Raw genomic sequence first — 26,125 nt, forward strand, 5'->3', positions numbered from 1 at the left:
TAGTCTTCTCAACTAAGTCTATCAAGGTAGGGGGAAGTACTGGGCCACAAGACCACACTGGCTCCAAAACACCGTCATCATTTCTTTCCCAACCTTGTTCAGGATCATATGGCTTTGGAGACCACAAGATTGGAATACCTGCTCGCTTGTAGATAGCAAGGCGATGCTTCACTCGACCAATGTGTGAGATAAGGTTGTCTCGGCAAGGTGGCAACCGGGAGAGGTCAATCTTAGATTTGGTTGTCAGTTGCTTATCTTCCCCAACCATCTTCCTCAACATGATTCCACATACAGTGTCAATAGATTTATGTCTGGAGCAGCCGTACATCAGACATGTGAATGCCTCAATATCATCAATCGTTTCTGGCTTTACAGACCATTCATCCCCAAGTTTTCTGAAAGGAGATGAGTACAATTATATGAATTGCCACACAAAAGTTAAAAGAAACTTTGATAGTCAGGGGATTTCATAGATAATAAAACAAATACCTGAAAGCTTCATGATAAATTGGATGACGTTGTAACTTCTTGAGGGGTCCGATCTTGCCCTTTCCCTTGAAGGAACTTGTTATGTCTTCCCCGGCAAGGGGAAGGCAACATCCTCAAACTTGTCTTTGGAACCAAGCCTATATGCTTTTAAGTAACTGCTTCCGCAACAGAGATGCTTGTGCTGTACACCAGGTTGTAGGTTATGCATCCCCTGTCCCCAGGGAACACTTTTGTGAAAGCAATGCACTCATTAATTTCGTGTCTTTGAAGTCGGGTCTTCAGCTTATCACTTCTGAAATCTGGATTTGGAAATCCACACCGTTCAAGTTCTTGGACGTATAGGTGGTGGAGTGTTCCAAGTTGCACGACCTCCTTCTGCCCAATTACCTTCTCACGTATAAAATCCAGAACTACATTAAATGAACTTTGATGAGCTTCAAGCTTTTCATCTTGCTCGTTTTCAATACTTCTGTTGGCTTGATCACGTAAATAATTCACATGTCTCAGTTTGAATGAACTATGACAGGATTTATGGAAACGAGCCTCTCTTGCAAACAAATCTTCGCCTGCCACCTTGCGATGTAAACGATTGTCTCCTATTCCTAGGGCTTGGGATTCAATATGAGTCCAAGCTGCTTCCTTTCCCTTGAAAGATGCAAACTGGACACAACGTTCAGTCCTTCCAGAAACTTTCGTCTCAAGCATTTCACAGAAAATACATTCTGGTGGAAAAATGTTCTTGGAAGAAGTTGATGGTTTACGAGGGGATCGAATTGTTGAGGGTTCATCGTCTGGTACGACACATTTCAAACGATCCTGATGTTTGGTAAAGGCTTGATAGCATCCCCGGTGATAGCCTGTCATTTCTAGGTCCACACCATCAAGATTGTCTGGAATTAACCTACACACAGCTTCCATCCGAGCAGGTGAATCATGAGACTGAAGGAGCCTTTTCTCACAAAGATTATGTAACATCTCAAGCTTTTCCTGGGGAGGACCCCTTATATTGTGTAGTGGTATAAATTCACCATGCTGTATGCCACTCACATCTAAGATACATACAGGAGGAGGCATCTGCAGTTCCTCTAAATTGCAACCATGAACAGTTCGGCGTTTCTTTGCCTTTGACATGATGAAGCCATCACCACCAGTTAATTACAACTAAGCATGCACTACCACCACTGGAGCACTAATCAATAATAGGTGTTACCTGAAAAAAAGACAATTATCCACCACCAATAAACTACAGCTACAAGCAGGTATGCATGCCAGCAGATATTCAATAAACCACTAAAGCATTAATCAAAATAACAGTTGTCTGCACGTCCTGTAACAAAAAAAGACAACACTGTCAGTTGACAAAATTTAACACCACCACTAAAGTGTTAAGGTAGTTACAATGGCCTCACCTGTAACAAAAAAGAATGTTAATAACCATAGCCATAAACTATAAATAAACAGTGAAATTAATCATTCGTCTGCGAAGGACACACACACACAGTAAACTCAATACAGAACCGCATTTTCTCAATATTTTCGGTATTTTTGTGAAAAGGGTTAATGATGTTGTACTGAAGTTAAATAATTTGTTTTTGTTTTAAAAACTGCCTATACATATACACTTTCCTTCAAGCAAAGTAGAATCCAAAAGATTCATCCACTTCGGTGCAGGGTGGATGAATGAGCCTGGTGTTGGCGCAGTGGTTAGGGCAGCGGCTTGGGATCCAAAAGGTCCTGAGTTCAATCCCCGTTGAGCCACTGAATTAATACACCAGGGGGTTCACTCAACCTGTCATCCTTCCAAGGTCGGCGAAATGAGTACCAGTGTACTGGGCCGGTGTATACCCCGGTTAAAATAGGTGTACCATATCCCTGTGTCGTAAGAGGCGACCAGGGTTGCGTCAGGAAGGGCATCCGGCGTAAAACATGTGCCAAATCACTATGCGGATCATACGGATGATCCGCTGTGGCGACCCCGAACGGGACCAGCTGAAAGAAGAAGAAGAAGGTGCAGGGTGGATGACAAAGAGGATGGGTGTGAAATTTGACTTAGTGGCCCTTTAACGTGACTTTTTGACCCCTGATGACGTCATCGATGCCCTAATTGAATAATTGACGGGTTCTTGTGATAGTGCAGGTCATACCCTTTCCAACGATACCTAATTTGTACCTATAACTAATTTCTTTCTATGTGAAAAGGTTCTTTGTATTACCCTACCCCTTACTTTTGCATCCCAAGAAATCCAAGATGGCGGACAAAAAAACGGCTAAACGACCCACATGGGACATTTTTTGGAATGGGAACAAAGGAAATTCTGTTCCCACACACCTCAGGGATTGTAAAAATGCAAGTTAAAAAAATGTATCATGGGGGTGCATGGGACCCCTATCTTCCTCCTCAACTACTCTCACTTTGCTGATCTTTGCAACATCTACCACCTTTCCATCACTGAAACCTTCATCAGATATACGTTGATGCACAAGTTCAATTGGCAACATCCCAATTCCAAGCTATGGTACATGATTGACTACATCTTGGTGAGACACTCACACGAGTCAAATCTGGAATAGGAGAACCTTGAGAAGAGGTTACTCGCTGGTCAGAGTGAAGCAAGCTTAAGATACGATTTCCTTGGAAAAGAGCAACCACGACGACAACCTCGACCTTCAATCAAAAACTACGACAGATAAATTGAAAAACTCACGAATTGACTGAACTATTAAAGTTTGCTAACATCACAGACACTCAGGATGGCCTAATTGATGAGACAAACAACGAGATCCTTAAGAAAGTGGCCTGGTCTGCAACCAGTGAGGTCATTTACTTCTGGGGGAAAAGTATGAAGTACTGATTTGACTTGCATTAACTCTATGCTCTTCCATGAGCCTCAACTTTTTATACAAAAAATCATGGTGATAGACAAATAAGATTCCTCAGTGACAACAACAATCCCAAACTGCACCCCGAAGCCATCAGCAGGCCAACTCAATAGTAAGAACAGGAAAATTTTGAGACAGATGCAGAATAGCTGATGGGATGAAAAGGCAAAGGAATTCCATTATGTGGCTAAACCGAATGACCAGAAAGGCTTTCATTAAATTCTGTGACAGGCCTTCAATCAACACAGGCATAACATGGTACTACTGTGACAAAGAAGTAACAGAACCTGCAATCCTGGTGCCTATACTTAAAACAATTACAAACAGAGGTCAAAAGTTTCCAAACAGACCCTCATTGAGGAAATTGCATCTCCTCCGTTATGACAAGAAGTGATGGAAGCACTCAGGAAGCAAAAAAAAATTTGGAAAGTCAGCTGGAGTACGTGGTATCACAAGTGAAGTTTGGAAAAGAGGGGACAGGTCGCTATCACGACAACTCTGTAAATTCATGTAGTTCATACGATGATCTGAGAATGTACCACAAGAGCAGAGAGATAGGGATTTTGGACCAATCTTCAAGAGAGGTGATAGAATGATGTACTGCAAGTACCTGCACATTTCCCTCATGAGTAGTGCTGGCAAAGTGCTCATCTGGATAATTATGGTGAGAAGCTGGTGCCTGTGGTTGAGAGAAAGTCCTGTTTTATAGCAAATAGAAAGTACAATGCCATGATTTTAACTATCCATCAACTACAACAAAAAATCAGAAAACAAAATAGACCTCAGTTCATAGTATTCATTGACCAAACACAAAGACAAGACATGGTCAAATGAGATAGTCGAGTGAAACTACTTCTGAGATGTTCTGGTGCAGGCCAAATCAATTAATCTTTCACCACATCAATGTTATTAGGGAGTCGCCATGCATGCGTGGTATGCCTCTGCTCGGGCATCTTGGGAGTTAATCTCCGGTGGTTGTGGGTCGACCCACTTGGGAGACTGAGTCAGATACAATGTCTTTCTTCCCACAGCTCCATCATAATCCCTCAATGTCTGGGCTAAAACATTTTGAGATTCATGATGAATTGCAAAATTCTTCTTCTGCCACTGATCACGCATATCTACAGAAATATTATGCAGGAATTATTATTTGCTGAATATGAAGCAATCATAACAAGCAATTCTTGGATGCCAACGACCCTCAACAGTAATCAAGATAAAAGAGAGGAGCTCTAAGTTGTCCAGTCTTTAAAATACCGTGGCAGCACCATCTTGCATCAATCTCTCAAAAAGAGATTCAACTCAGATTACCATCTGCCTCTCATACTTCCGGGATCTTGAACAAAATGGTTTGGAGTAATAAGAGCTAAAGATTCTGATGATTATTATGTACCATACTCTTCGATCATCAATGCTGCCAAAACAGTTTCTTGGCAAGGGTTACATGAAGTGGTTTGCCATTGCCTTCCCAGCAGTAGTTAGGGAATGGATTTGGAATTTGTTCATGGTGCTGGCAATTGCTCACCTCGTGAATGACACAGTGGGATCATTAATGTCCACCGACTAATGGTGGCAGATGGGACACCTAGTTTAACGTCCATCCGAAGAACGACAGACATTAATGAATCACCCTACCTGTGAAACACCAATATGACAGTTTATAGCTGGGCTGAGATTCAAACCCAGGCTAGACAGCTTAGAGGCGAGTGTGCATTCCACTCGGCCATCCTGCCAGCCTAACACTTAAGAACACATACAAATATAAGGGTTAATGCAGATGATTTTCTTCGCTCACTCCTTTATGGCTATCAGACTTGTTCCACTTATAGCAGGTACATACAGAAGTTTGATGCTTTCCACCAATGATGGTTCTGAAGGATGATGAACATCTAATAGTGGCAACACATGCCCAATAGTGAAGTTGTAGAGAATGCTAAACTCTCCACTATTGAATTTTTCAGGGCACCTAGGAAGAATAACTGATGAGAGGCTGATTAATCCTAGTACTGCAGACAAGCACACAAAACCAATCAGACGAAACATGATGGACCACTTTCTCAGCTCTAATAGAGCAGCTTTGAATGTTGGAACTAATTTCAGAGTCAAACAAGCCTTTCCCATCATATCAGATGAGCTCACGGACCCAGCTAGACCCAGATACATAACCACCCATACACAGCTTGTACCACATGTGGAAAATAATTTGATACCCAGTGGCCTATCCCAAAACAAAATACAGGCCAAAAAGAGGCAAACTGTGAAGGTTCTGTATGGCAAGGGATGCCAAGAAGTGGTATCAATGGTCACGACTGACCCAGATGATCTACCATTAAATAATGTCAGTGACCTTGATGAGTCTGAGAACCCCCTCCTAAACCACTCTCAAGCTCAATCCTTTCTGACCACAGTTGATCAATCATCATTCATCATCAAAGTATGTCTGTCTGCATGCACGTACAGAATTATACGAGGAATTTCTGAAATCTTTCAGCTTGAAATGTAAAATAAATCTAACAAATTTTTAAAAATAGGACCACTGGACCTGTAGCTTGTCTGGGCCCTGTCCTAATGTTGAAACCCAAATTTGGGTAGTATTCTGACCGGTGGGTCTGGAGAAGATGATTTTTGAAGCAATTTACCCGATTTTCCCAAAAATGTACAAAGTCAGCCATTTTGACACACTTCCGGTAAAGTAATTGGCATTATCTCTGCAATTTAATACCACTACCCGGGCCTAATGTTGAAACTCAAATTTGGGAGCATTCTGACTGGTGAGTCTGGAAAAGAAGATTTTTGAAGGAATTTACTAAGTCCGCCATTTTGACCTACTTAAAGTCACGTGACCGGAACGAGCTTTGCAATCCCCATTACCAGTCAGGCGTGGAACCTTGCTGCCAAATTCCAGCCGGATCAGACCAGCGGTTTGTCCGGAGAAGCTGAAATAGGAGAAGGAGGGATGGATGGACAGACAGATGGTGCATGAAGACAATACCTTATCTGGAATTGCAATTCTAGATAAGCTATAAAATCTTCTGCATCCGTTTGTTCAAAGCTTTTTTACATTGTTCCAACAAACTAAAGTTTTAGCAGACATGTTACATTCAAACAAAATTGCCTTCTTTTTGTATTATACTTCATACTTGTATTTCAGCCTGTGAACTGTTTACATGGCTTTCGGTTTTCAGGGACTGGTAGAAGTATATGGAGGAGGGAATTGTTTTTTTTTAAGGTGCTGGAGTTGGATTGGTAGAAGGAAACCTACATAGGGCAGTTGGTGATCATGTGACTACAGTGAATTGTTGCATCCAAGAGACCATGACAATGGGCTTCTTGTTACAAGGTCTACCAACAGCTTTAACCACCTTTCACCATTAAGCTCCAACCAATAGACTGGTCCAACCAAAGCTCCAACCAATAGACTGTAGATCTGCTGACATATCTCTGCAAAGCACATGACATTAATATGAAATAATTTCCTTGAAGACCATCCCTGAACTGTTTGCACTCAAATATCTCACAGTATAATTACAACCAAACCAGGTGTTTGTGTAAAAATATTCAATTTTTATTGTATTGTTCTTGCATTGTTTTTGTAAAATTGGGATTTGTTAAGCAACTCCAGGAAATGAGTTTAGTAGATGCACTGTTCCCTTGTCCAAACCCAAGTGCCCTTGATCATGGGTATGCTTGGTCAGCTTTAATTTGATGAGAAAGCATCTGTAATCGCACAATTTTGAACCAATGTACAGTGTGCAGACACGAGAGTGGAAGCAATTTTGTTCGAGTGATTCTAATTCTGATGCTCTGTTCCAGAGCGTCGGTGTTTCAGAAGCAGTTTCTTGGAAAGGGTTATACTGAGTGGTTTTCCATTACCTTCTCACAGCAGTAGCTAGAGCAGGAATTTGGAATTTGGCCATGGTTCCGGCGATGGCTCACCTACTCTTCACGTAAACCGCCGTGGGACCTTTAACGTCCAGCAACTAATGCCAACAGATGGAACGCCCCGTTTAACGTCCATCTGAGGAACGGCACACACTTCGATGAATCCCACTGCCTGTGAAACTTCAGAATGGCAGTTTATACCAGAGTGGAGATTTGAACCCAGGTTAGACAGCTTAGAGATGAGTGTGCGTACCTTTAGGACTAGGCCATCCTGCCAGCGCTGGTTAGGGTTGTACCATGACATAATAATTACAGTAGTGTCCCTTTTGAAACAGACAGATTCATTCCACAGACCATTCCTTTTTAATGAATGTTCAACTTGTCAGGACTCAAAGAATAAATTACTATTTGTATTTTCTTGTATGAGAAGGGATACCAAATAAAATGAGGTATCCACAATGCTTTATAGAAAGCATGCATAGCAAACACAGCAATTAATAACAAAATGAACATGAAACACATGTGATTCTACTACACTTCAAGGCACCATGACCAGTAGAAAAACCACTGCTTTATAAACATCATAAAACAAGAAAACTGCACTCTGAATAAAGCAAATGTGAAGTAAAGTAATTAATTACGATAAAGAAGTGTGGATGAGGGAAGTACTCCAAGTATTGGATCAAAAAAAAATACATACATAATTTACACATCATTCCATGACATTTAATAAATACACAAGTAATACTTCAGATGAATAGTCTCGTACAACTCATGACGTGTATTTGGATGTATCGCAGCAAAGTAAGGTTATTCAAACATAGTGGTGAGACTTTAAAAGGCAGGGACAAACAGGAGGCCAAGATAAAATGTTCCTGAGAGACAGTGAGAAGCCATAATCATAATAGGAGTAAATCATGCCAAGGTTAATATGTTACTATCTCACCCAAATAATGCTCACCTATAATGACCCCATCACACTCATTTCTGCTCCCACTGTCTGGAGAAACTTAGTCAAACCACTTGGGTGCTCTCTGTCTGGATCTCATTACAGAGAGCAGCTCGACGCAGAGCTCAGCAACATCGATTTTCTTCGTGGATAAGCTTCTAATTATTAATTACACATAAAGAATATCAATGCAAATGTGGTAGACTCAAGCTGAACAATAGCTTAAATAGCAAACATTTATTAAATATTATGTGTGCTGTAAAATTATTCAAATAATATTGAAAACAAATAAGATATTCATTACAATTATTTTTAGAAAAGGGTTTAAATTTTTTTTACTGAAAAAGAAAATTGGTGAGACTTTGACCCCTGACCTCATTATACCATACATTCACCTTTTCCAGCTACCCTTCCTCACTTCCTCAAACTTCCTCCAACTTATTCCTTTCTTACCAACTCCAGGACAATATCCTCCTCCCACCTACTCTTCCAAATCCTTTATCAAATTTACATTATCCCTCCTCCTTCCACACACCTTTTGCCTACATTAGATGTAAAAGGCCTCTTGTTCAAGTTGTCTCCAAATTTATTAAATTCTAAGAAACACATCTATATATGACACATTTTAACATCAGCTTGCATGTCATTGATAAACACAAATGATAGTTTGAGAGGAAGTAACTTGAAACAAAAAGAATAGCTTGCTGAAAGTTTGTTTTTTCTTGCAGAGTTTCCCATGGGAGAGCTTACATAAGAATAATACAGACATGAGTGTCCTTTTCCAAATAAACAAACTATATGGGATTTGAACATGTTTCATGAAGTGCTCTGATACTCATATCTTTGAGGACAACATACATCACAATGAGAGCATTTAAGTATTTTCAGAAAATAAAATCCAAAAGGATATAAAAAGGAAATTACATCCTCTTTGTTGCACATCCTCAAGACAATCTTCATCTTTATTGTGAAAAGGTGAGCAAATGATATTACATTACTCCAGCGTTGAGCGTACAATTGTTTTGCATAATAATACAAGCCACTTTTTATCAAATGATGAAAAAGCTCTCCCAATGATTCCAAGTCTGCAAATGGCTCTCTTAGCAGCATCTGCAATATGGCAACTAAAAGATAAGCTTGAATCAAAGAGCACACCGAGTCCTTCTCCTCCCTTACTGGCTTGATTTCTCTGCTTTCACCCCCCTTGCCAATGGTGCATGCAAACTCCTGATTCCTTCTTCCATAATGAATAACTTTACATTTTGCTTCATTAAAAAGGAAGCTATCAGCATCTTGACCAGTTCATGGCCTCATCAATATTCTGGATTGCTACACCATCTACATCCCTATACACCACTAAATATCATATATCTGTAAACAACTTCAACAAACAACATTTAGTATCATCTGTAAACAACTTTAAACTCGACTTAACTGATTCAGAGAGATCATTGATGAAGATGATGAGCAAAGGCAGACCAAGAACGCTGCCCCGTGGTATCACCTCAACAGAAATGTATGCAATTCCATGTACTACAACTCTGTGAGTGGTCTGACAAATATTATTTGATCCATTTATGTAGCTGATCAATGATTCCATGACATTCAAGCTTATGGAGTCATTGGTTAGCTACATAAATGGATCAAATCAGTGTAAGAGCTGGTCATGAGGGACACTGTCAAAATCCTTTCTGCAGTCCAAATACTCGCAGTCAAGATTGTGATCAACATCGAGTGACTGTGATGACCACAGCTCTAAAACATCCAGCAATTGAGAAGTATACGACCGACCACACCTGAATCCATGCTGTTCATCACTTAGATCAACTCCCTATAGATGGCTCACAATGCATCTCTGATCTTTTCCATCGGTTTCCCAACCACAGATGTCAAATTTACTGAAAAATATAGTCTTCTGGATTGCACTTCATCCATCTCTTAAAGATTGGCAGTATATTAGCTTACTTCTAGGACTCTGGTACCTCTACCTCTTTCAAAAGCTTATCAAACGAGATTTTAAGAGGTTTTCATATTTTCTGATACATCTCACTCAATAGTCACAAATGCAATCCATCAGGGCCAGGGAACTTACTGACATCTAATTTCAACAAGTGTTTGACTATTTTCTCCTCCGCAAACTCAACTTCAAGTTGTACACATGTGTATTCCTATTTTCCAACACACTGGTGTTGACAACAAATCCTCAACTGTAAACACACTCGCAAAAAAAAATGATCAAGTGTCTGTGCTTTTTGTAAATCATTCTGTGTGAAGACACCGTCCCGCTGCTGTAAATTAGGAATTCCACTCTTTGGTTTTGTCTGGTTTCTAACAACACTCCAGAAACTTTTCCTTATACTGTCACAGTCTCAATGATCATAACTCTTACAATCTAATTACTATCATGCTTTAACTGATAATAAATGTCTCTTTCAAAACACAATGTTACATGATCACTCATTATTATTAGTGGATACCCAGTCAAATTAATTAGCAAGTCTTCCCCATTTGACAAAAAAAGTCGAACAAGCTTGGTTCTTGATCCCCCCCCCCACCCCGAATCCATGTGGGTTCATCTTTGATTTAATACAAAATAAACCATTAACACGATCCAAAAAAGAACTTGAGTCTGCTCCAACAGTATGTATGGAGTACTTGCCAATTGATGTCCTTGAAGTTAATATAACCAACAACTACCCGCTTTGGGTAATGTAGTAATTCAGTTACTCTCCTTAGTAATAAGCACAAGTCAGCATTGTTTATCATAGAGCTTGCAGGACTTCCATAAATCCACCCAAACAACAACCTTGATTCGTCAGTTGGAGTGATGTTTACCCAAATTGATTTCTGGAAACAGCATTCATTCATGTCAACAACAGATGCTGGAATCGTGTCCTTAACATAAACTGCTAATTCGTCTCTTCATACTGTCAGGAAAAAAAAAGTTGATGGACTTTCCTTGAAAAGAATGCAGTTCACAAAGTTGAATCTCTTCACAAGCATTTTTAGGCAAAAATCTCATTCAATGCAATAACATCTGGATCATCAATCGAAACTCGAGCTTTCATCTCATCCCATTTGTTGAGCATGGAGTCACAATTGGTATGAAGACATTTCAGAGAATTAAAACTTGTTACTGGAGATTTATCTGTTGTTAAATCCTGTTGTATGTTGTCTTTTCATGATGCCTGGCCAACATTATCATGGATCGACCACTACAGTGAGCATGAGCTCCTCATATTTCAAGAAAAACATACTCTCCATGCAAGAGAATGTTTATTTTTTTTCCTATGCCCACACAAGTTCATTGAAGAGTGTGAGATCATGAGGCCATTTGATAGTTGGGGGTCATAAAAATAATACTAAATGATTACTGTCAATCCCAAAATCATCTGACAAGTCACTAATCAAAGGAGAGGTGGTGGGTTAATAAGAAAATAAATGTTTGTTTTTTTGGATACAGTGTGAAGGAGCTCGGACATAGAATGGATCAGAAAGAAACAAAACAAAATGAACAGTAGAAAGAGAACAGAGGGGAGGGGTGGAGACAACAGCAGAGATGAGGGACAAAATAAAGGAGGACTTCAACAAATAATGGATGAAGTATGATGGCTTGGGGAGGACACAGGGGGTGAACAAGATGGATACAGCCACAGACTTTGAGAGAAGAAAAACTGGCAACTTGGAAAGAGTCAGGCTTGGGGGAGGGGGGGGTTACTATCCACTCTTACCATTATGCCACTGAGGCCGATTAAAGGACCTGCAGCCCTAACATCAAACTACTCCTCCAAAGTTTGGATCCCAAAGCAGGTGGGGGGGGGATATAAAATGCATTCTGTTCTTGCAACTAAAGATTGGATGAAATTTTATTCAGTTGCTCAAATGTTAATCACACTCAGTGGCAGATTGGTCTGAGTGTCTGCTCTGAGTCAAGGAGGTCAGTGGTTCAATCCCCAGCCAAGTCATACCGAAAACATTGAAAATGGCATTTGCTGCTTCCTTGCTTGATCATCATCATTCGAAATAGGCATAAGCCTGTGGTTGCCTCCTCAAATAATAAACCACCGGAACCACTGCCGCCGCTTTTGACACAACCAGTCTCTCCAGCGCTACCATTTTGAGTTCAGTAATATTGCACCCTAACCACTCTCGGATGTTATATCAACCTAACGCATTTGTGGTCGACCTACCAAAAGACAACATCCCTCTGGAAAACCATCCACATTAGCTGCTGCCAGTCCACCGTGCCAAATCACATGGCCTAGCCATGCTGCCTTGTGTTCCATAACATATCGACCGCTGAAGCACCATCGGTCACCGATCATCTTTATTCAACTTCACTCTCTGCAGATCTGGATAAAATCACAAGTTGGTTCAACCAACAAGTTGGTTCAACATGCCTTTCAATCCTGACTAATCTCACACTCTCACTGTCTCTCCAAAAGGACCGTCTGGAACCCCCCCCCCTCCTCCAATCTACTTTCTAAACTATACTCTTGAAGTCCTTTCATTCAAGCTTCTGGGTGTCACTATCTGCCATGATCTTTCCCGGGAGAGCCACATTTCCAAGCTGGCTTCCAAAGCCAGTCGCCGAGTGGGTATCCTCCGTCCTGCAAAGTCCTTCCTTGGCCCACCTGAACTCCTGACTACAAACAAAGCTTTCATTCATAACCTGATGGAGAACTGTTCTCCTCTCTGTGCTGGTGCTGCCACTTCTCACGTTTCTCGGCTTCACACTGTGGAAAGCAAGGCATTTAGGATCATTAGTATCTCCCGCGATGAGGCTGAGTCTTTGGGTCTTTCACTTTGTCACCGCAAGCAGGTCGGTGGTCTTTCAGTCTTCTACCATCTCCTCTCTGGTCTCGCCCCCCTCCCCACCCCTGCTTTGTCAGAGATATGTCCACCCCCATATTTCCGCAAGGTGCTCAAGGTCCACCAGCAATCCTCTTCTGGTAAAACTACCAAAATCAAGAATCACTGCTCACCTTCACCCTTTCATTCCTCTTTTTCCCAACCTTTGGAACAAACTCCCACACTCTCTTCAATCCCACTCTTTCCTCCAGGCCTTCAAAACAGCTGTTCACCACAAACTCTTATCTTCCCCCATCCAAAACCACTATCTTTTCTACCCCTGTTAATCCACCCCAAACCCACTTCCTTCAAATTCCCTGCTTTCCTTCCTGAAAGTTCCTGTCGTGGAAGGACCTAAAAGTCCCTGTAATGTCCATCTTGTTTAGCCTGTGTACCCCACCCCATCCTTCTCCCTTCCACAGATCACATAATGTCTCTGTTACACACTGTTTTTTCCTTCCCTCCCCTGCCCCTCTTGTTTTCTGCTCCCCTTGTTGTACATTGTGTTTGCTTTCATATGAGTCTCGACAGTGTATGCAAATAAATAAATAAATAAATTTTTTAAACCTCATTTGTGACACGATCGTGCCACTTAATGTCGAGCAGGTGTCACCAGATAGTTCTGCCAAAGCAGTCGAGTCACATGACGTCAGTTACCTTCAATGACAAGGTGGTGGCACCATACAGTGCTTTTGACATGATTAGCACCTGAGAAAGCTGCGCCTTTGATTCTTGGTTGACTCGGATGGAACGCAGGTATTTACACTGCCGAAGGATGGACTTGCTCATACCTATCCACATTTGCACCTCCTTGCTATCATCTAAAGTGTGATTGATCGATATGCCCAGGTACTATAAAGATGTAACGCAGGGTATTGGTATCAAGCGGAATGTGATAGTGTTGTCATCCATTGTTGGTTGGGCAAGCATGTATTCCATCTTGCCGGGATGGATGACTAGCCCTTATCCGTCTGATATGTCACCCAGGATAGCAAGCATCCCTTCTGCGTCAGCTCTGCATCGCACCATCATCACGAGGTTATCAGCGTATCTGATCTCCTTTATGGAGATACCACTTACATTGGGTGCCCTTATGTGTGATGTGCGTTCATACCACTCCTGCATGAGGCATTTGGTGTCTGTCATCTCAAACTCAAACTCGTCTGTCACCCGGTCTTTCCAACGGAGCTGACCTTTTGAGTTGATGTTGAGATCCTCAAGCAGTCACATCACATCCTCTTCCATCCCAAAATCCCACCATTTTGTAAACAATAGTGTGTGGTTGACAGAGTCAAATGCCTTCTTGTAATCAACAAAGACCAGGTGGAGAGGGTGTTTGCCTGCATAGTAAGCTTCGGCCACACCTTTCAGAAGAAAGATCCCATCAGTTGTGACCTTACCACGTGAAAATCCAAATTGGGTGTTTCTTACTTCAATACTGGTGGTTCTTTCCAGTCTGCATTCACACACATGGAGAATGATCTTACTTTCATGGCTGATTAATGCAAGCATTCTGTAATTGCTGCACAGACACTCTGTCGTTCTTTTTGTGCAAAGCAATATACAACGACTTGGTCATCGATGGTGGTCACTTTCCGGTGTTCCAGATTATACACACTGCTTTGTGGAGGGCTTTAAATACTTCTGGGTCCTGCACTGCAGCTTTAAGAACTTCCGATGTGACATTATCAACTCCGGTAGCCCGATGGTTTTTCAGTGCCTGAACGGCTTTCTTGGTTTCTTCTGGTGCTGGTGGAGTTCGTTCAACCTTAGTTGTGTGGTGGGTCAAAAGGGACCAGTTGGACTCTAATAGCTCCTGAGCATATTGATGCTAATGTTGTATTTCTTCTTCGACTGACTCCAATACCAAGCATTTTGCATCTTTGATGTTCACCGTAGGGGCACAGGATTTCTGACGAAGAGCATCAGCAGTTATGAACAGAGTTCTGGAGTCATAATCCCAGTGTGCTTGGTTCATTGTGTTTATATTTGCCACCAACCATTCGTCAAAAGATCCTGCTGACATGTGTGTTTGACCTCATCCCTCATACGTGTGAATTCCAAAGTGCCTACAACCTGCCTCTTGCGCTCAGTTCGTTGAAGCGCTGTGGCAGACAAATAGGGCTGTTTCCTCTGAGATGTTTGCATGCCACAGGTCTCACGAGTTACGTGTATGGTACGTGCGATAACTTCAAGAGTCACATTGTGCAACACATTATCTAACTAGCCAACAAAAGTCATCAGACGTTACTTCTGACTTTCGGGCATCAACATTTGGACGTTGAGATCACAGTCCATGTACAGCAGCAGGAGACAGAAGTTCCACTTCAGGTTGCAAATTACTAAGCGATGGTCATTGTCAAAGCAAGCACTGTAGGACCGACAATCGGTCAGGCGATTCCCTGCTTCTGTGCCGATTAGAATGTGATCGATGGCATTTCTTGCCCTGTTGATCCAAGTTACCTTATGAGGAGATCATTTGGGAAACCAGTAGTATTCAGCAGTGATGTTGTTACCCATGAAAAATTCAACCAGTCTGTCTCCTCTTGGATTTCTGGCACCATAACCATGTGGTCCCATGATGAGAGGAACACATTGGTTTCCAAGTTTTGCATTGACGTCACCAGTCACGACAAGTGTCACAATTATTTTTTATTGGAATTGATCATGTCTTGCAGCTGCTTGTAGAGGGCGTCATCTGCTGCAGTAGATGTAGGCACATAGACAGAGACAAACAGAAGGGTACCTTTCCTCAACCGAAAACAAGCAGCCATAATTTGATCTGAAATGTAGGTGGCAAGGCAGCTGCTTTTTGCCTGTGTGGACATCAGTATACCAACACCTGCATAGTGTGTTTCACCACTTGACATCACATTGTGACCGTTGCCTAATTCTTTCTGGCCAATGCTGTGGGTTTCAATGAGAGCTATGAAGTCATAACGGTAGTTTTTCAGCATGACCATCAGATGTTGAAGTGCTAGATGATAATTAGGTGTGGTCACGTTCAAACATCCTAAACTAAAGGTTCCTATTCTTCGTTCTTCACGCATCCTCAACCGCACACCGCCCAATGAAGGCTTCAAGTGTGAGGCATCATTACAACGCAAATAATTGAAAGCATAATTGCCTTCATCCCCAGAAGCTTCAAACCCAGTTGGCACACTTGGGGGCTCCACCTTCCAAAGGGTATCATGGTGGTTCTCCATATTGTAATTCCTTTGGAGGTCTTGGTGAGTGGTTTCTTCTGGCGTGTCACCACTCCTCCACCAGCGTAGTGTATTGACTGTGAACAAAGCTCGGTTACCTTCTGCCCTTTTGTAGATGTTGGTATGAATTCCACAAGGGTTACTCACAAACCCATCCATCATGGGAACCCTGACGAGGGACCTCAGTTATCCCGCTTGATGCTCTGCATTTAAAAGATAGAGCACGGACAAATGCTGGGAAGGTAATGGCAAACTCTCCAGTATAACCATTGCCAAGAAACTGCTTTGGCAGCACCGACACTCTGTTAAGAGTATGGTACATCAAAAAAAAAAAATACTTCAAAGGTTATTGACAATGCAGAACTTGTGAATCTAAATGCCAATTCTTCAAATTATATCAAAGTTTTATATCTGACCAAAAGAATTACAGTCCATCTGTGAATCATGTAGTTTTCAGTTTAATTACTGTGACATTAGCAGATTAAAGTTCATAGTTTCAGGTAGCTGAGCTAATGTGTTGACTAAGCAAAACAACCCACAGAGGGAAGCTTGTACTAATGTTTCTTTTCTAACCTTGTAGCTAATGTAAGTATTCCAGGGTCTTCAGACTTATATGGTCTGGCTCAAGGCAACAGTTAAAACTCTGCGGATATGCCCTCTGAGTGAGGGCACAGACTGTGGGCCTGTGACCTACGAGTGAAATTGCTGAGCTTAAAGTTAATTTGCCTTCCATGGCTCTGGAGTGCAAAGCGAGACTGAAGGCACAGGCAGTTGAGAAAATTATTTTGTTTCACAGATTTCTCAAGATTGGGAATTTATAAAAAAGTGTTTGTGTTTCTTCGACACCACCACAAGGTCATCATCACAGAGGGGGCCTTCGCAAGAAATGTATCACCGTGATACCATGATTCCACAGAACATCAGAATTCCAGGAAGTAACGATGCAAGAATAATATGTTTCGATGTATTGTTGTCGATAAGCTTCTTTTTTTTTTTAAGTGAATGGAATTTTGAGAGAGAAAGCAGAGTTGTGCAGATTTCCAGATTCCAAGGAACAGATCTCTTTCTGACTGCTCAAGCCTGTTTTCTGTCACTTTCCTCTCTCAGCAATATAATATGGATTGTGAAGTTGTAAGGTTGCTCTATCCGGCAAAATCCTTTTTACAAAGTCTTCTTCTGAATGACTTGCAAAACTACTGTTATTGAGAGAGGACTAACAGAGGTAGTTACATTTGACATTCATATGCACCTGCAGTCATGAAATTTATGTATGTACTTGCGGGGTACGCTTACACATTGGAAGCAATAACGAACTGTGCGTCCGTATCGTCTCGGGTCGCTCACCTACATTTGTTTATTTCATTTATTTATTTTCATTTATTTACATTTTCATTCACCTACACTTTCCAGTGGTTCTGTGATCCCCCCCCCCCCCCCCCGTGTACTGGCTTTGATGTCTGTCGGCACGTGAAATTTCAGGTTTCTACGTCACCAGGAAGATACCGAACATTAATATCAGTGAGTCAGTGAGTGGTTAGAATGACCTTTATATATTGGATGTATGTATTATGCATTCACGCATTAAGCATTCATATTTATGTTCACAATCCGAACCAAAAGTCATGGGACGTATGCTTTGTCACGCACAATAATTACAATTAGGCTTGCCATTTAATTCCTCCAAAGACCTCCCTGTGTCCCCAATGCAGCCAGGGACTTTAACATCTGCTAGAAGTTTTGATAGGTCGAAAGTAGGATTCTCCAACATTCCTCCCAATGTGTCATCGTTTTTTAGAATTCTGTGCTCACTCCTATCGCACCCATAATTGACATTCCCACACATCCCACAGACCCTGCCAGATTTGACTGATGTATACCTGGGCTGGTCATTCCACCAAAGCTGTTTTCATATTTGAAGGCTTCAGTATACCCGTTTGATGAACCAGTATGCTGTGCGACCTCATGCCTTCAGCACAATGATGAAAGGTTTGTGTGCAGCTGCTCTTAATTGGTGTTCCATGGAATTCAAGGCTCAACGACCATTACTAATCCTTGCCTGATATTGCAATTACTCTCCCAAACCTTTATAACGAACAGTCATGCAATTTCCCATTTTGAGATCTGTTGCAGTTTTCTCTTCCTTCTTTATATGGATTTTGTTGGTCTGACAGATTTACGTTTGTGGTTGCATGAAGTTGCCTGTAGTTTTCGGCTTCATCATAAAATTCTGCAATGTTGATTTTGAGCTGATAGAACAGCTCGTTGGTAGTACACGCTTATGAGCAGTCTAATCTATGTTTGATTACCGGCCAAACTCCAAAGGCTTTGCTGCTGACATCACTCCAGCTCAAAATTTTGCCCAGCACTTGCAGGAGAATTTTCATGCACTTATCGGCCCAAAAATTGTTGTTTCAATAGTTTCAATAACTGATGGGGATGATACAGTGGAACTCACATGCCGTGTGGATATCAAGAGCAAAAACAGATATTAGTGAAATAAGCTGACTGAAATGGGAGCTACATTTGTTGAGTTAATAGAGACCACTATCTCAGGATGGTAACTTTTTGTGTGCACTCGAATGTTACCCAAAGCAAAGTAAGTTATCTTTCCCATTTTTTTCTCGTCTTTATACATATGTTGTGGCAAAAAAAAGAAGAGTAGAAAAAATGGGGCAAATAATGAAAAAAAAATGTAGGTGAAGGTAAAACAAGAGAAGAACACATGGATGCACCATACTATAAGAAGAAGAGTTTTAGGTGAAACAGAGGTGGGATTTTTTTTTTTTTTTTTTTGTATACCTTGGTCGAGGCTCGTATGAGAGCCAACACACAACTCACAGCAAGGAGGCATGAGACAAGAGGGGTGGGAGTGGAAGGGACAAAACATTGGGGAACAGACACAGGTGAACTGTGGAAGGGAGAGGGATGGGGATGGGACGGGGAACATGGCGAGGAGAAGATGGACATTACAGGGACTTTCAGGAAGGAAATCAGGAGAATTGAAGGAAGTGGGCTTGGGTGGATTATCGGGGGTAGAAAAGATCGAGGATTTGGATGGGGGAAGATAAGAGGTGGTGGTGAACAGCTGTTTTGAAAGCCTGGAGGGAAGAATGGGAAAGAATAGAGTGAGGGAGTTTATTCCAAAGGCGGGAAAAAAGAGGAATGAAAGAGTGAAGATGAGCAGTGATTTGTGATTTTGGTAGTTTTACCAGAAGGGGGTTGTTGGCGGACCTTGAGCGCCCTGTGGAAATGTGGTTGGGACAAATCGCAGAGAGAGCAGGGGGGGCAAGGCTGGAGAGGAGTCGGTAGAAGACAGAAAGACCACCGACCAACCTGCGGTGATTGAGTGAGAGGCCCAAAGACAGCTTCATTGCGGGAGATGCCAATGATCTTAAAAGCCCTGGTTTCGACAGCATGAATCCGAGAAAGGTGGGAGGCAGGAGCACCAGCCCAGAGGGGAGAGCAGTACTCCATCAGGCTACGGACAAAAGCTTTGTAAGTGGTCAGGAGCTCAAGAGGGCCGAGGAAGGACTTTGCACGACGGAGGATTCCCAGTCGGCGACTGGCTTTTGAGGCAAGGTTGGAAATGTGACTTTCCCAGGAAAGGTCATGGCAGATAGTGAGACCCAGAAGCTTGAAAGAAAAGACTTCTTCCAGAGGATTGTTGAGAAAGTGGATGGGGGGGTTTTGTAAACGGTCCTTTCGAAGAGACATAGTGAGAGTGTGAGATTTGTCTGGATTGAAAGACATGTTCCACGTGTTGGACCAGTTTGTGATTTTATCCAGATCTGCAGTGAGCGAAGAAGCTGCTGCTTGCCGGTCTGAGGGATGACAGATGGTACGGCAGAGGGTGGAGTCATCGGCAAAGAGAAATAGAGGATTTTCCAGAGTCCGAGAGATCATTGATGAAAACCAGAAAAAGAACAGGGCCCAGAACGCTACCTTGAGGAACTCCAGCCTGCACAGGAAGAGGGGATGAAAGAACTCCATTTAGGGCCACACGTTGACTGCGACAGGAGAGGAAGTCTGCGAGCCATGAGTGGAGATGGCCTTGAATACCATGGGAAGAGAGTTTGGTGAGTAGGGCAGGGTGCCAGACTGTGTCAAAAGCACGTGATATGTCCAGGGATACGGCTCGGATTTCCTGTCTGGCATTGAGGACCTCCATCCATTGATGGGAGAGCAGTAGCAGCATATTCAGGGTAGAGTGACCTGGTCTGAAACCAAATTGATGATTGGAAATCAAGCCATTGGAGAAGAGGAAGGATTTCATGTCTGAAGCGATGATGGATTCCATAACCTTGCTGATGATTGGGAGAAGGCTGATTGGTCTGTAGTTACAGGGATCTGTTTTTGCACCTTTTTTATGCAGGGCAGTGATGTTAGCAGATTTCCAAGCAGATGGCAGATGACCTTGGGAAAATGAGAGGGTGAATAGAACAGAGAGAGGGTGAGCAAGAACAGAAGAGCAGGCTTTGAGGACACGTGGGCTGATGCCGTCTGGACCGGTTGCAGAATCTGACTCGAGGTTTGAAAGCAAGCTCTCCACCTTGTCAGGAGAAAAGGATATATAGTCCAGGGACAGTTGGGTGCGACTGGGTAAAGTGGGTAGAGATAGTGATGGGTTTGGGACACAAGATTTAGCTGTAAACACCGAGTTTAGACATTCAGCTTTATCACGTGTGGAATCAGCAGTGCGGCCATTTGAGGTAAGGGAGGGGATGGAGGGGGAACATGCACCAGAAACGGATTTGATTAAACGCCACCAGGATTTTGAGGAGGGAGAGAGGTTTGAGAGTTCAGACTTGAGATGAGAAAGATGTTGTTTTCTGGCTCTCCTGAGGGTAGATACACACTTGTTCCGAGCTTTGTGGAAAGAACTGAGATTGCCCTCAGTTGGGTTTGCTTTCCATGAGGCAAAGGCAAGTTGTTTCAGGACAACTGCCTCACCACAAGCTTCAGTAAACCAAGGGCGGGAGGAAGGGTAAGACAACTGAACACGAGAGGGGATAAATCTGTGCATGAGGGAGAGCAAGTTTCTTTGAAAGAATTCCCAGGATGAGTTGATGTTTGAGAAAGTAGTGATAGGAGACCAGTCTGTAAGTTTGATGGCTGCTCGGAGACCCTGCCAGTCGGCTTGAGTGAAATGCCAGACTCGACGGCGGTGAGGTGGTTCTCTGATAACAGCCAGAGAGATGTTCACTTTAACAAGGACATGGTCAGAAGAACCAATTGGAGCGAAGGAAGAGCAGCAGATATTGTCAGGGAAATTTGTCAAAATCAGATCCAGAAGAGATGGAGTACCATTGGTTGAGATCCGGGTCGGGAAGTTGACCGATTGAGTCAGTCCCAATGAGTCACAGAAAGCTTTTGCTGATGTCCCATGGCAGGTGAGAGAGGTACCCACACCTAGCCAACTGGCGTGATGACAATTGAAGTCGCCACATAAGAGGAAGAGAGAGTTTGGATGAGAAGATAGAAGATGGTCCATGTTTTCGGAGAGTGAGGTGTAGATGGAGTCATCACTGTTAGGTGGACGGTACAGTACACATATAAACATGAGGTGGGAGTGGAGGGGAAGCCGAAGCCAGAGGTATTCCTGGGGGTGTGGGGGAGTGAGAGCAGTGCAGGGAGAGTGAGGAATAGAGTCTTTGATGAAGAGAGCAACACCTCCACCAGGACGAGGCTCAGGTCTGTCATACCATAAGAGGGAGTAACCAGGGAGAGATACTTGGGAGTCAGACACGTCTTGGGAGAGGAAAGTTTCTGTTAGGCAGATAATGTCTGGTTTGTCAGTGGCAACCTGCATGGAAAGATCTGAAAGGTTTGAGCGAAGGCCCCGGATATTTGAGGTCCACACTTTTAATGAAGAGGTAGGGGAGGAGGCTTTGGGTGCAGGAGGTGGAGGGGGCAGGGAGGGTAGGACGAGGGGGAGGTAAGGAGGGTTGCTGAAGGAGTGTGGGGTATTGCAGAATAGCGAGGGGAGGGGGCCGAATGAGGAGGAGAAAAGGCTCTGTGGTGCTGGGAGAGAGGGGGGACAAGAGACAAGGAAGATGGCAGTTGAGGATTTGAGGAGGTGGAGTGAAGAGATCTCAGTGGGTTTAGTCAACTTCAGAGGTATAAATGGGAGAGACCATGAGTTGGTGGTATGAATAGGTATCAGAGTTGAAGTCCTGGATAGAAGATCATGAGAAAAAAAGACTGCAATCCCACCAAGCTCCCAGGAGTGAGAAAGAATGAAACACTTCCACCCAGCCTCCTGTCATGGGATACCATGGCATGGGGAGCCTTATATTCCACAGCCTGGAAGAGGGAATGGGAGAGTGGGTGGGACATGGGATACACCAGCCCTGGTCCATTGTGGTGTAGACATTGTTCCATGACACTTTGAATGAAGGCTGTGTTGACTGTTATACACTGATAATGGCAGGCAGAGACAGTACTTGACCCCACAAGTAATTAATGGGGAATGGATGCCTTATGGAAGAAATTGATTAGGTACCTTGGCCTTTTCTGCATAGACAGTTAATACACTCAGTCTTAGCACGAGCAGTGCCCATCATGTGGATGGTGAGAGAATTATGAGTTCAGTCAGATCGAAGATGAGCGTGATGTTAAGCTATGTAATGTCTGAGAACGTAAACACAGTTATTGTGAGATTTACGGAGAGACTGCAGGTTGCCATCAGTGGGTTTGGAAGGAGAAAAAGGCAAGCTGCTTACTGTCAATTAGCTCACTACATAAATCCTTGTAACAGGGACAGGATGTTGGGGAGGATAGCTGGAGGCATGAAGCTATGAACTGATGGAGGAGGGAGAGTAGTTTCGTGAAAAAAGAATCCCAGGCACTGTCTATGTCTGAAGATGAAGAGGTTGCAGACCATTTATTGGAAGCGATGGGGAACTGCAAGCCAGACCATTCTGCCTCATTAGATTGCCAGATATGGCAGCACATTGGCTTTTCCATGAAGACTCCGAGGGAGGAGAGACAGATGTTTTTCAAGATCTGAGGAGTCGAAGAGAGTTGAGGAAGAGCAGAAAATGTTGGAGTGGAAACAACAATGTATAATCAAACATATTGTGTCAGGCCAGAATGTCAGAAAAGGTTTTGGTTGCAATACCATGGAAATTGGTCAGTGGACAATCCAGAGGTGGTTAACGAGATGCCCACTGCCCAAGCATCCCTAGAAAGTCACATTTCAATCCTTAATATTGTCTATCTACAATGAAGCAAATGTACACATGCAAACATGTACAGCACAGTAGGGGGCTCAAATTGAAAAAAAACTTTCACCTGATTAGTTTGGAGAAAGGTATCAATGTCGTTGTGCACTTCCATTGACGAACCACATTACTATGGCCTGTGGAAGACTTGGTGAAGCCCAAATATGGCAAATTATTTGGATGCACAATGCTGGAATGTCCTACAGTAAAATTGGGCATCGACTTGGCTTCCATTAGACTGTCATCAGCAAATTGGTCTACAAACATCAACAAACCAATGACATTAAAGGTAGGCCTAGATCTGGATGACCTATAACACTGAACAACAAAATTTTTTTACTGGAGATGTGTAAAGTGATTTAGACTAATTTGGGTACGCTGATTTCAAAAATCATAACCGTTTTGCTGTATCACGTCAGGATTTTCAGGAACAGAAATATTCCCATTGCCTAGAAGTCAGGATTTCAATGAAATTTACAAAAATTCATTTATTCATTTATTTCATCATGAATGCTTCAAAATTATAGAAATTACAGAAAAACTCCACTAGAATGTAATTAATAATGCTTTAGGCATTTGGCTTTGCGTTTGTGCTGCTCTGTGTCAGTTTCACGATGCAGGAACCAGCAGAAATCGCCCATCATGTTCGGGTTGTGCCGCCCTTGGTAACGCGTCTCCATGAGTGAAATCTCTTGGTGGAATCGCTCGCCGTGCTCGTCCGAGACTGCTCCCAAGTTGTCAGGGAAGAAGTTCAGGTGCTGGTGTAGGAAATGGATTTTCAGGGACATCCTGGAGCCAAGTTTCCTGAAGGACTCCAGCAGCTGCTGCACTATTTCTTCATAGTTGTCCGCGCGCTCGTTCCCCAAGAAGTTGTCCGTCACAGCTTTGAAGCTCCTCCACGCTGCCAGCTCTTTGGGGTTTAGAGTTGTCGGAAAAGTTTCGTCCTTCATAATCTGTTGGATTTGCAGTCCAACAAAGACACCAGCCTTGATCTTGGCCTCCGACAAGGTGTTGCCAAACTTTTCCTTGAGGTTGCCAAAAAACCCACGCCCATTCAGATCCATTGCCCGTACAAAACTTTTCATCAAGCCGAGCTTTATGTGGAGTGGTGGAAGGAAAACCTTGGCTGGGTCGACAAGGGCGACATGCTTCACGTTGTGTCGACCAGGTACATGCTCTTTTCGCTCTTCCCAATCTTTCTTCGTCCAGTGATTCTTGTCGTCTCTGCTATCCCAGAGACAAAGGAAGCACATGTATTTCGTGTAGCCTGACTGCAGCCCTAACAACAGCGCCACCACTTTCAAGTCTCCGCAGATGTTCCAGTTGAAGTCATTGTACTTGATGGAATCAAGCAGCTGCCGCATAGTCTCATAGGTCTCTGTCATGCCGAACGCGTGAGCCAGTGGGACTGATGGTTTCTCGTTGCCATTGTGGAGCAAAACAGCCTTCAAGCTGTTCTTCCCCGAGTCGATGAAGAGGCGCCCTTCTGCAGGATCGTGATCACACCCAAGTTCTTTCAACAGACCGTTGATGTCACTGCAGAATGTCATCGTGTCTTCCATCTCAAAGAACTCAGCCATGTCTCTGTGACGTGCTCTGAACAAGGATATCTTGGTGTTAGGTTCAAGTAGATTCCACTGCTGCAGCCTTGATCCAAGCAGCTCTGCCTTCGCCTTTGACAGCGAGAGATCTCTTACAAGATCATTTAAGTCTCCCTTGTTCAGAAGGTGTGATTCTTGAGTGTCGGGTTCAAAAGGTTCATCATCACCATCCTCTTCACCACTGCTTACAGCTATGTTCTGATCAGCTGGAGGTGTTGGAACGGGGTTCTCGTCATCATGAGGCACAGGTTTACGAGCAGAGACGCAGTCAGCGTACTTGATGTGACCTTTATTCTTCTTGTTAAAGCCGGCGATGCTTGTGCAGCAGAAATAACAATCATCATGATGATTCTGCGGCTCACGCCATATCATGGGCACCGCAAATGGCATGCTCACGCGCTTGCCCACCAACCACTGAGTCAAGGTTGTGTGACAGCTTGTGCAGCAGATGTGTGGTGCCCAGCTCTGTTCTTGGTCCCCCACCTTACACCCGAAGTAGTGAAAGTAGGCGGCCTTCATTTTCACTGCTGTAGATATACTTCGCTGTTGATCTTTTTTGGTATACCGACCACAGACATAACAGAAGTTGTCAGGATGATTGGTACAGGAACGCCTACTCATCTTTATCTGAAAGAAAGAAATATAACACAAGTTAACAACAATTGTACGAAATAGACATGTTAAAGACATATGTAAATTTCATTGAAATCCTGACTTCTAGGCAATGGGAATATTTCTGTTCCTGAAAATCCTGACGTGATACAGCAAAACGGTTATGATTTTTGAAATCAGCATACCCAAATTAGTCTTAATCACTTTACACATCTCCAGTAAAAAAAATTTTTTGAAATTTGTTGTTCAGTGTAATCAGACTTGTGAGACATGTTCCTTTTCCCACAAACAAAGTATCATGGCATGAATGGAAACTCCTTTGGAGGTTATGCACAAAAATATCCAGAGCTGGTTTTGTGCTGCAGGTTCCAAAACCATCAGACCAAAAAGATGGCCTCTTCACACCAATGAACACAGGGCAGTCCGCTTGGC

At 43.0% G+C, this 26,125-nt stretch overlaps 2 protein-coding genes across 2 annotated transcripts in view; both read right to left on the reverse strand.

Annotated features, from left to right (window-relative positions):
• The window catches only part of LOC147035094 (uncharacterized), a 382,679-nt gene that overhangs the window by 271,911 nt on the left and 84,643 nt on the right, over positions 1–26,125 (reverse strand). The window lies entirely within an intron of this gene.
• The window catches only part of LOC147035097 (uncharacterized), a 37,848-nt gene continuing 35,529 nt past the window's right edge, over positions 23,807–26,125 (reverse strand). The window contains exon 3 of the mRNA XM_085893532.1: positions 23,807–25,708. Coding sequence (XP_085749658.1) covers positions 24,038–25,702 — 1,665 coding nt within the window. The 5' untranslated portion in view covers positions 25,703–25,708 and the 3' untranslated portion in view covers positions 23,807–24,037. The remainder of the gene's footprint in view (positions 25,709–26,125) is intronic.

This window comes from Eptatretus burgeri, chromosome 1 (assembly GCF_056783735.1).
Source record: "Eptatretus burgeri isolate ZD-2024b chromosome 1, Ebu_testis_v1, whole genome shotgun sequence".
In the NCBI taxonomy this organism is placed as follows: Eukaryota; Metazoa; Chordata; class Myxini; order Myxiniformes; family Myxinidae; genus Eptatretus; species Eptatretus burgeri.